The 11,573-nt window shown below is 31.3% G+C and overlaps 2 protein-coding genes across 2 annotated transcripts; one reads left to right on the top strand and one right to left on the bottom strand.

The window, feature by feature from the left end:
* Positions 1-321: 321 nt before the first annotated feature.
* LOC139850429 (sodium/hydrogen exchanger 1-like) lies at positions 322-5,969 on the top strand. Its single transcript, XM_071839999.1, has 14 exons — positions 322-507; positions 884-1,002; positions 2,424-2,521; positions 2,688-2,747; positions 2,873-2,919; positions 3,009-3,203; positions 3,300-3,346; positions 3,437-3,503; positions 3,683-3,783; positions 3,984-4,085; positions 4,438-4,576; positions 4,669-4,731; positions 4,868-4,951; positions 5,470-5,969. The coding sequence occupies exons 1-14, from the start codon at positions 322-324 to the stop codon at positions 5,815-5,817; spliced, it is 1,656 nt and encodes a 551-aa protein (XP_071696100.1). The 3' UTR covers positions 5,818-5,969.
* Positions 5,970-6,320: 351 nt separating this feature from the next.
* Positions 6,321-10,556, bottom strand: LOC139848229 (sugar transporter ERD6-like 16). Its single transcript, XM_071837957.1, has 16 exons — positions 10,274-10,556; positions 10,116-10,178; positions 9,936-10,025; positions 8,781-8,840; positions 8,610-8,675; positions 8,458-8,523; positions 8,282-8,357; positions 8,135-8,199; positions 7,952-8,044; positions 7,774-7,854; positions 7,594-7,678; positions 7,443-7,489; positions 7,282-7,344; positions 7,031-7,204; positions 6,763-6,877; positions 6,321-6,659 (listed from the first exon to the last, which is right to left on the bottom strand). The coding sequence occupies exons 1-16, from the start codon at positions 10,472-10,474 to the stop codon at positions 6,544-6,546; spliced, it is 1,461 nt and encodes a 486-aa protein (XP_071694058.1). The 5' UTR covers positions 10,475-10,556; the 3' UTR covers positions 6,321-6,543.
* Between the last annotated feature and the right edge of the window lie 1,017 nt (positions 10,557-11,573).

Here is an 11,573-nt window from a genome sequence, read left to right as displayed (position 1 = left end):
CTCTCTGGCTAATTTTGTTGCTATTTACTCAAAATTCATATTAAAGTTTCAAACTTTAAGATCCAACTGAACTCAATTTCATCATTTCATGCCCTACTTTTCATAAACTTTGTCAATTTTGGTCACTTTTAATATTCTTGCATGTATCTATTTTGTTGTTATTGTACACAATTCGATGTCATTTGTTTGTTATAACAGTGAAGTTTTATAATTAATTGGTTCTTGCGATCTCCATTGTGTGCATTTTGATAACTCTGTTTTTATATAAAAGAAAAATCCTTTGGAAGGTGAATATTAACATAATTGGGGTGAGTGGTTAAAATGGGGGTTGATTTAGGGTTACTACTTGGAAAGATGCACATGAATAATACAGCATTGGGTGCATCTGAGCATGCTGCTGTTGTGAATATGAATCTATTTGTTGCCCTTCTTTGTGCTTGTATTGTTCTTGGTCATCTTTTGGAAGAAAGCAGGTGGATGAATGAGTCCATCACTGCCCTTATTCTTGTAAGTCACTTCATACTTCTATATATATATATATATATATATATATATATATATATATATATATATATATATATATATATACATATAGACATAAAATCACATACAATTTAACATGTATTTAGTGGTATATAACTATTATTTGTCGATGATATGAGCATTAAATTACATTAATATGTAATATGTAATTTGTTACATTTAAAAGCATAAAAAACTTGTACTATGTAATTAAAAAGTTTTTGCAGTTATGTGTACTTTTTCTTAGTTCTCGTTTGAACCTGATCCTATATATACATATGTACGTAAAGTTTGGAATGGTATGGAATTTGAGAAATCTGTATATTTATGTTTACCCTTTTGTTGGAAATGAAAATGGCAGGGTCTATGTACAGGTGCTGTTATTTTAATAGGAACTAAAGGAAAAAATTCACATTTGTTTGTGTTTAGTGAAGACCTTTTCTTCATCTATCTTCTACCACCAATCATCTTTAATGCTGGGTATGCTTTAATCTTTTTGAATTTCTACAAGTGTTTGTGAACTATTTGTTTCAAATTATTATGTCATCTTACCAGAAATTAGTATATTCAATTGCTGACTGATTGTATCTAGGCAGACGATGAATGTAAGATTAACCTATTTTCTTTACATTGGGAGACAATGATTTCACTAATTTTAATCATGCAATTGGTGGAGTACACCTCCACAAGATAATGAAATATCCTCGTTAGATAGCTTAAAACGAGTGTATATAGAACACTGTTTTTTTTAGTTTTTTGGCTAAGAATAATGAATGAATGCATTAAAACAAAGGCTAATGATTACTAGATGATAAAGCCGAACAAGATTACAATCCAAGAGACAGTTAGGCTCGGAACTAGAAAACGAAAACCTAACTGCTATCTACCTACGAGCCGAACCGAGAACAAATACACCAAACAATACAAGCATAACCAAATACAACCGCAATCCAAGGACGAAAAAAGGAAGCGACCAAACAAACCTATCCCAAAGCAAACAAGAAACATCAAAAGTTTAAGAAAAGAATACGAAAAGAAAACGAAAAGGGACGTGCAAAGGACCTAATGATTAACACTGTTTATGAAGTACTAGTAATGCCTGCTTCCATAGAAAAGGAAAGATTAACAAGGAATTTATAATGAACAAGTATAAATATTATTCATCTTATAGGAAATAGTTATGACATTTCATGACATTGTATACAATGTATGCTGAATAGTCGATTCGACATTAGTAAAATATTCACTTTGCGCAATCGGTAGTTGAGGAGACATTTGTGTGAGCTTCTCTAAAGGTGTCCAATAAATTAAATATGCAATAGCCATTCGACCCAAGGCTACACTTATGGTAGTTTGACCTATTCGCTTAGTCGTTTTCTTCGTCACTAATGTCACTTCATGATTCGAAAAAGTTGAACCACAAAAAAGGACGAGACTTCAAAGTGGTTGGGTGATCACTAAAAATGTTTATCACTTGAAACACATGGAAAGTTAACTCTTTTTTTTTTTTTTTTTTTTTTTTTTTTTTTTTTTTTTTATGGATATATAGACTTATACATATCTTACTGGTTTCTTCATAAGAAAATTACTACTCCCTCTGTCCCAAAATAAGTCCCAGTTTGACTTTTGAAAATCTTTCTTTTTCAAATTTTACTTTAAACGTTTTTGTTTGTTTTGTATAATATTTGATGAAAATTATACCAATGAAAACACGTTTAAAATATAGTCCATTCATATAAATTTCATCAAGTATTATATAAAACAAACAAGTTGTGAATGAAAGACTTTGATAAGTCAAATGAGACAGTTATGTGGGACGGAGAGAGTATAATGTTATGTTGTTCCGTAATGTTTTGAACATATTATATTAAGTTGTTTCAATCATCATAATTAATCAACAGGTTCCAGGTAAAGAAGAAACAGTTTTTTCGAAATTTCATGACCATTGTGCTATTTGGTGCTGTTGGTACTGGAATATCTTTCACCATCATATCTTATGGTACAAACTCTCATTCTTCACTTAAATGCATCCCCTCTTCCTTTTTATCATAATATAATATTAATATTACTTTTAATTTTAATTGAAATTATTCATTTGTAACAAATGATAAATTCTTATGCAATTTAAGTAACATACTCGACTCTTGTGTTTCCATTATCAACAGGGGCTATACACATTTTCAATAGAATGAATGTTGGTGATCTAGATCTTGGAGATTTTCTCGGTATCACCTACTTCTTACTTGCATATCAAAAAAATAAAAATAAAAAATAAATAAAATAAATAAAATCATCACATTTTGTGATCATGTATTTCTTTGCTAATATTTCAAATATTGTTTTTATTCAGCATTAGGTGCAATATTTTCAGCAACAGATTCTGTTTGCACTTTGCAGGTACAGGGAACATCGTTTAGCTTTAATATAATAATAATAATAAAAAAAAACTCTTAGTAAGCTATAATACGTGTCATTTGCCAATGCAGGTCCTGAATCAGGACGAGACCCCATTGTTGTACAGTTTGGTGTTTGGGGAAGGCGTTGTAAATGACGCCACATCAATCGTGATTTTCAATGCAGTCCAAAACTTTGATTTATCACGTCTCGCATCAAGTGATGCGTTTCATTTAATTGGAAATTTCTTTTATTTATTTGTCACAAGCACTGCCCTTGGAGCCGGTGTAAGTCTACATGCTTACATATTTATGCATACATTAGCTCATAAACACGACTTACATGATCATTTAATGAGTTATGTTTTACGTTTACTCATGCAGGCTGGGCTACTAAGTGCCTACATTATAAAAAGGCTATATTTTGGAAGGTACATAGTAACACAGATTAAGTTATATACTAATTGTGAAATATTTTATACGAAGGATGCTCATACTTTATTCGGCTTTCTAATTTCTAGGCATTCAACTGATCGAGAAGTTGCTATCATGATTTTAATGGCTTACTCTTCATATATGTTAGCCGAAGTAAGATTTTCTTCCATCTTTAATTTTTCAAGTTTGGGGACTGGACAAATTGTATATATTTGGATTAAGGTTATAAAAAAAGGTTATATTATTTATTTATTTATTATTTAGAAAGACTTTTCAAGCTATATTATTTTCTGTATATTGATATTGATAATAACACTCAGTTTTCATTGCAGTTATTTTATTTAAGTGGCATTCTGACAGTGTTTTTCTGTGGAATTGTGATGTCACATTACACGTGGCACAATGTCACAGAGAAATCAAGAATCACTACTAAGTAAGTTTCGATATGCCATTGAAGACTCCGTTTTTAAGCAATGTAACTTTGACTCTTTTTTAACAACTTAACACACGTTGTATTATAAACGATTATCACTTTAAAGTACTGATCCAAACTGGCCTTAAACCCTGTAACTATCTGATGCCATGTTGCAGAATTTAAGAAACTCGTATTTATCAAATTGCTCATCTTTCCAGGCATGCTTTCGCAACGTTGTCATTTATATCAGAGTTATTTATCTTTCTTTATGTTGGTATGGATGCTTTGGATCTTGAAAAGTGGAGCTTCGTTCAAGACAGGTACATTACCTACAAATATACCCCCGTCTCCCAAAAAGAGTGTCATATAGGAATTTTTTGTTCAATTTATGATAGGTAAGTTAAATGTCAGTTTTGCCCTTATAATTAAGGTAAGTCTGACTGAAATTATTTAAATTTATAAAGGCTTGAGAGTAATAAATGGGGGTAAGTTGGTGGTTTAATGAAATTTAATAGTTATTTTTTGTAAGTGGACAATTATTTTGGGACGGATATTAAATAGTAACGTGAAACTCATTTTGGGACGGAGGAATATATATATTTACATTTCTAAAGATTCTACATATGAGTATTTTTAAGTGTCATCACTACTGGTGTTCTTTTGATCTTTCAGCCCTGGAAAGTCAATTAGAGTGAGCGCAATTTTGTTGGGGTTAGTTTTAGTTGGAAGAGGATGTTTCGTGTTCCCGTTATCATTTTTTTCCAACTTGACAAAAAGGAACGAAAACGAGAAAATCACTTTTAGGCAGCAAGTACGTTTTATCTAACACTTGTTCCTCATGTTTCCATTTTGACACATGTAATAACGGTAGAAATCCTCAAACCTTTTTCGTGTTTTTTAAAGGTTTTGATTTGGTGGGCCGGTCTTATGAGAGGTGCTGTTTCAATGGCCCTTGCGTATAACCAGGTTAGTATCTTGAAGACTACAACCTTTATTATGTTTTAATCTATAAATTACAAATACATACTTTCTTAACAATTTCAATATGTTTTTTACTTGTTGCTTTTCATGTTATTGTTTATGATTTGATTTCATGGTGCAGTTTACAAAGCGAGGTCACACACATTTGCGAGGGAACGCGATTATGATAACAAGTACTATCAGTGTTGTCCTTTTCAGTACTATGGTAAGAATATAATTATATTTACTGATACATGACTTCTGCTTACAATTTGCACGTTTAAATGGGTCATTTTTGCCCAGTCACATTATATCAAAAACGAGTCATTTTTGGTACGGGTTGAAATGGGTCTGGTTGACACAAAACACATTTTTGTCAAACATGTTTGTGAAATTTTGATACGTTTTATAATAGTCTTTTCTGTGTGGATGTAATGACAAAAAGTTTGTGCATTAAAACTACAATATGGTCCGGCACATGACTGGACTTAACGGAAAAAATTGACGAGCGTTAGACAAAGGGACTATCCACGCAAAAATTGTAAAATACAAGGACTGCTGGTGCAAAAACAAAGTTAGGGACTATATCCGCAAAATAGGGTATATCACAGGAACTATCTGTGTAGTTATGTCTCAATTTCATATTTACTGTAGTACTTTTTATTTACAATAAATGGGTCGAAATTCCCCCCCATTACAATAGATAACAAACATGCCAAGATGACCCATTTTTAATTTTTGCAGGTATTTGGACTGATAACTAAGCCTCTAGTGAGACTATTGCTTCCACCCAGAAGCATTAACCAATTGGCACCGTCGGAACCAACCAGCCCTGGGTCCTTAATGGCTCATCTACTAGGAAATGCGGGTGACCCGGAAGCTGCACCGGGTCAAAATGGGTCAGTACTTCGCCCATCAAGTCTGCGCGTGCTTCTTTTAACACCTTCTCACACAGTCCACTACTACTGGAGAAAGTTTGATGATGCATTCATGCGTCCAGTTTTTGGTGGTCGTGGTTTTGTTCCGTATATTCCCGGAACTCCTACAGAACAAAGTAATCATAATTTGATTTCAGAAGAAGCTAATAATTAATAACGATTAAGAAGGCCATTATGGTTCTTTTAGATGTAGACAAGAGGAAAGCAGATAGCATATATATATTGAGTGTTGATTGTCATGAAGTTTTGGTTTATGTAAATTTTGTTATTTTAAACTTGCATTTGTTAATTTTGAATATATATGCAACAGACATGAACCTTTGGTTTTGTATATTTAGTTATAAATTATGAATATTATATCATGTAAGGTGGTGAGTATAAGGTGTTTTAAATCCTATATATGCCTTAAAAATCATAAGTCGACTTCTTTTTCCTGTTATGAAATGCTTTAATTTTTCTTCTTATTTGTTTTAAGTATTTACCTAATTTTTCCTTTTTTTAAAATCTTTATGTTCGAATCTTTCGGTGTAGTATGAGGTTAGATTACTCGCATTACAAGGTAACCCGAATAGAGAAAACCTTGAAACTTTTAGTTTTAAACTAACTTTATATGATAATTTTTTATTTGATTAGTATAAGAAAATTTATAGATTATGATAACACTATATCAAATAATTCTATATATTTAGATGATTAACTAAACTCATGTTGTCACGGATCCTAAACTAGTACATATGAATAAGAAATAGATTTACTCTTTTAAGTTGACAAAACTGAAAATAACTACATTAACTGTAACTGTCCATTCGACGTCACTTTTTTCTTCGATATCTACCTATGACTACAACAAACGATCTTGTCTAAACATCGAGTACAAGTACTACTTATTGATAGATGCTTGAATTTCTTCCAAGCTTTTTCCTTTCGTTTCGGGCACTAATTTTGCCACAAATATAACAGTAAGAATACAAAATCCCGAAAACAACAAAAATGTACCTACAAAACCAAACAGAACAAATAGATATCTTTTTAGTTCAAAAACTAAAAAACTTCTACTAAAGTTACTAAATCATTAGCATATAATGAAAAAAACAATTACCTGCAGGACTCCAGTTTATAAGAAAGTTAAAACTGTACGAAACCACCCACGCACCAAACCAGTTTACTAACACGGCTACACTTCCTGCAGTGCCTTTTATGTGCAATGGGAATATCTGTAAACCATACAAGCACGCTTAATAATTTTAACTAGACTATTTTTAAATAAACACGTAAGCAGATAAGGTATTTCATGTTCAGGCTAAACTATTGTGAAGTGAATTATATAAAAGTATATGAGTCAAATGGTGTATGTTTTTTATGGATACCTCAGACATGATTAACCAAGGTACAGCTCCCATTCCTATTGAAAATGACGCTATGAATATCAAAACGCCAGAAACGGCTAGAAGTGGGACCCATTCGAGCATAATGGCTTGGCTCTTAATTAAAAAGGAAGTTCCAACAAGAAAACATCCAAGAAATGTCCCAGATGAAGATACCTGATAATTATGAAAATTATGTTAAAATAGTAGTCGTAAAAACGAGCTCAAATTTGGCTGAGTAATGATTTGGTTACCAGAAGAAGAGCCCGTCGTCCTGATTTGTCCATTAAAATCACACCGATGATCGTTACAGGAATCTGATTTTAACATCGGTATTATTAAAATGGCATAAAATAAACTAACAGATGACAAACGAAGCCAATATATTATGGTTCAAAGTTTCAAATAGACAAACCTGAATCAATGCATAAGCAACGGTTCCTGCTTTGCCTGATGAAAGTCCTGCACATTACAAGTTTCACTTTATCAAATAAAATTACAGATTTTGGAACACAAAATGGTTTTAAAAGGTTTTGTGTTGCGATTAAAAGCAATGTACTACATACCAGCAGTTTGAAAGGTTTCGCTTACATAAAAGCCTATTCCGTTGATTCCTCCAGATTGTTGACAGAACATTAATCCAACAGCAATCTATAATATACACACACACAAAAAATTAGGAACTGAACTGCAAATTTGATATATTCATTAAACCAAGAGAAGATCAAAAAGTGGCAGTTGCTTACTATAACTGCTTTTATGTACTTGGCGTCGAACAAATCCAAGAAGCGTGCTTTAGGAAGACTTTTAACGATAAGTATCGTCTCCTATAAAAAAAAATACATAAAGGATATTCAAATAAGATAGCAGCAGACGAGTAACAAAACTCGTAAAATTGCAAAAAAGAAGAAGTTAGTTTTGTACATGTATTTCATCAGCTTCGGCCAAAATATTTGCTTTTGCACCACGAAGCTTGCGTAAAGTATATTCGAATTCTGCTTCACGTCCTACCTTCGCCTGAAATAAAAATATCCATATAATGTTATTATAAACATTAGTGTTTTACACTAAAAAAAAACTGAAAATTGTTGAGTTATTAAAATTTACCAGCCATCTTGGAGACTCTGGAATAAACGTTAAGCCGATTAGCAAAATAACACAGGGAACTAGTCCTGCAAATCAGTCAACATGTAAGCTTTTTTAAACCTTCATAAAACTATATCAAAATTTTTATATTTGCACTATTGTACGTACCAGTTAACGCTAGTGTTCTCCATGAAACGACTGTTCCCAACAAGAACGATATCGATGAACCAGTAACAATCATGAGCTACGTAAAAAAGAAAATATTTTAGTTGATTACTTAACTCCTTCAAAAGATTATACCACAAAATACGAAGAAATTAAAGCGTTATGGCACTTGTTCTAACCTGATTAAGAGTGGTTAGCCCTCCGCGTAGATTTTTGGGTGATATTTCCGCAATATATATTGGGACCTAATTATATTAATGCAAAATATAAACATTTTTGCAAAATGTGAAGTAATTAACTGATCACATTTGAATTCATTTCTGCAAGTTACCACAAAGGAGAAAATTCCAATGCCGTATCCTGTGAAGAACCGCCCCGTATCAAGTAAAAGTGATCCCTACAAATAAACATCATACAAAGAAAATTAAGTAAAAAAAAACACCATAATAGATACTAGCATACTAGATTGAAGTTATAAAATTATAATAAATTTGTAAATTACCATGGTGAAAAAGATTGCAAGCCACCCTGCTATACAGAAAACAGCTGATAATGCCATGGCCTGTGTTTTGACAATAAAACATAAAAATATATTATTAAGCAACAGACAGAAAGATGACACAAAGATTTGGTAACATGAATGTTCATGTTGCAGTCTGTAGTTCATGCAAATATTTTAAACAGAAGCACATGTTTATCAGTCATATGTACATTATTAGAAATTAAAAGGCAGTTTTTGTCTGTGTTATATTTTAATATATCATATATTATATATTACATTATATTTTATTTTTACTACCGAGTCATTGCCTGAGTGGTACAACTCCTATGTTGATCCCGAGCCCACGTCCTTGAAATTATAGGCGAGGGTTCCTGGAGGGGTTTTTTTCAAGGATTCTATTGGGGTGATACGGTGCATGCCTTAAGCCTCTCGGTTTAATCCAAAGCACACCGGGTACCCAATGCGGCGATGTTATGTGAAGAGTTTCCTCCTAACGCGTGTATGGGTGACAAATGAGAGCATTCGATGTCGATATCGCCATTAAAAAAGTATAATTTATTTTTATATTATTATATTGTTATTATATTCCTTATATATTTATTATGGTCATATGCACATGCTAATTTATTTGAAGTTTCTATCAATATTTTTATATTTGTAAACATACTGATAAACATAATACATGTATGGTTTCAATGTGTCACTAGTTATGGGCTAGTGAACATACTATCAAATAAGGGCATAATATGACTAAATTAATATATGTATGTGACACCCTAGGTTCTTTTTTGTATGAGTCAATTACCCAAAACAAGTTACATTATTTTATCCACAAATGTATAGGTTCTTTTTATATACATACTGTAAATACTAAGAACAATGATTTTAGCAAATTTTACATAATTTCAAGATAATGAGCAAATTACAGAGTAATTTGGTCAAACAGACGTCTCAAATTGTGTAATTGACATGTGTTTTATATACTTGACGTACTAAACTACTATTCTTTATGTTTTCCTTATCATAATTGATAGGTAATACAAAACAAATTAAGCATACTTTTATTAAACAAATTAAAAAACATAACCCAAAATTAAACAAAGTTAACAAAAAATAATAATATGCATTATTAGTAAGATTTAGAAAATCTCATACCCCTTTTCGACCGATTGTATCAGCAATTCTACCGCTAGTGATTGCTCCAATCATTGCTCCAATCGTTACAATCGATCCAAACAACGAATACTGCTAGATCCATTACCAAAATTCAACAATCTATTTCAAATTTCAAACATATATAATTTATTAATTAAAAATAATCATCGAGTAATTAACCTCTGCTACAGATAAGTTCAGGTCAATGCTGATATCAGATTGAACAGGTGCAGAATATCCAACCTGAATAAAATAAAATTAAAAAATTAAGTTTAAAAAATCGCAAAACATATAAAAAAAAAATGTAACAAATTATACAAGATTAAATGAAGACTTACACACGACCCGAATTCAAGAGAACCACAAACAGCAACAGCAGTTGATAAAAGAACCATTGCAATTGAATCATTCTGAACAAATTCTTCATCATCTATTTTTGAATTATTTTCTTTTGATTTTTCATCGATAAGTGGCTCGAATAAATCTTCGAGTCCTTTGTTATCTCCTTTCTCAATGTCCTTATGCTCTGTAATTGCCATTATTGAAAAAACAGAGCAGTAGAACAAATTAAGAATAGGAGAGATATTAGTGTTGTTTTCTGTTTGGGGGTGAGTGTAGGAGATACTAGTGAAAGGAAAGATATTTATAAGGAAGACGTAAAGGTAATGATTAGGGTTTTAGATATTTATATAATTTTAATTTTTTATAATATGATTTATATAAAAAAATTTAAAATTGAAGAAGATGAAGACGCCATGATAATATAAAATAGCATGTGAGATGAAGCTGTATCTGACGTGGATTTACGTGTCTGCCTGCTTCTCTCACCAATAAACAGCATGCGATTGTTGTACGTCCATTGACACTTGAATACTTGATTCCAACTAAACTTTGGATTTTTGTTGACATCTTTTTTTTTTTCAATCTCTATCAACTTTCAAATATAATTTTTATTATTACTACGTATTAAATATATTTAATTAATATAATAATAATAATTATAATTATAATAATAATAATAATAATAATAATTATAATAATAATAATAATAATAATAATAATAATTATTATTATTATTATTATTTATAATTTATAATTATAATTATGTTTTAGGTTATTTAAAAAGTTAGTAAAAGCCGTGTGAATCTACATTTGGTACGTTACCCAACATGTGATGATAGTGTGAAAACAATTGATAATTCGTTATTTCTATGCAAAATGTTGTTGGATATTTGGTTTCGAGTATATAAGTGGCGGGGTCTTGGAAATTACACAAATCTTAGCTTGAATGAATTGTTCGTTGGAAATTGTAATCATTCATTGTCGGAGCTTGGTTCAAGGATTTGACAAGCGATTGAATAGACGTGTGATTACTTAATTTGGAAAAGCCGCAATGTTAATATTTTCAAAAACAAATGTTGGAATGGTCCTACGGTTTGCGACAATATTTGTCACTAGTTTCGAGTGAATTCTAGAAAATTGAAAGATAGAAAAACCGAGTGGCACAATTGACTTCTAAGTCCTCAAGTTATCTGTCTTAAATGTGTGCTCCGTGGCTGAGTCTAAGAGTGCTCTATAAGCAGTCTATTTTTTCTTCAGTCCATGCAACTCATGTATTTGTTATATTTAGTCGCATGC

The sequence above is a fragment of the Rutidosis leptorrhynchoides genome, chromosome 5, assembly GCF_046630445.1.
Source record: "Rutidosis leptorrhynchoides isolate AG116_Rl617_1_P2 chromosome 5, CSIRO_AGI_Rlap_v1, whole genome shotgun sequence".
Lineage (NCBI taxonomy): Eukaryota > Viridiplantae > Streptophyta > Magnoliopsida > Asterales > Asteraceae > Rutidosis > Rutidosis leptorrhynchoides.
Note: the sequence above shows the minus strand (reverse complement) of the source record. Positions and strands in the feature narration are given on the sequence as shown.

Coding starts and splice junctions, on each gene's coding strand:
- LOC139850429 (XM_071839999.1), top strand. CDS start 322: ATGGGGGTTGATTTAGGGTTACTACTTGGAAAGATGCACATGAATAAT. Junction 4,086..4,437: donor TGGAGCTTCGTTCAAGACAG/GTACATTACCTA, acceptor TTGATCTTTCAG/CCCTGGAAAGTCAATTAGAG. Junction 4,732..4,867: donor TGGCCCTTGCGTATAACCAG/GTTAGTATCTTG, acceptor TTCATGGTGCAG/TTTACAAAGCGAGGTCACAC.
- LOC139848229 (XM_071837957.1), bottom strand. CDS start 10,474: ATGGCAATTACAGAGCATAAGGACATTGAGAAAGGAGATAACAAAGGA. Junction 7,679..7,773: donor AGTACATAAAAGCAGTTATA/GTAAGCAACTGC, acceptor TGTATATTATAG/ATTGCTGTTGGATTAATGTT. Junction 6,878..7,030: donor CTTGGTTAATCATGTCTGAG/GTATCCATAAAA, acceptor TATGGTTTACAG/ATATTCCCATTGCACATAAA.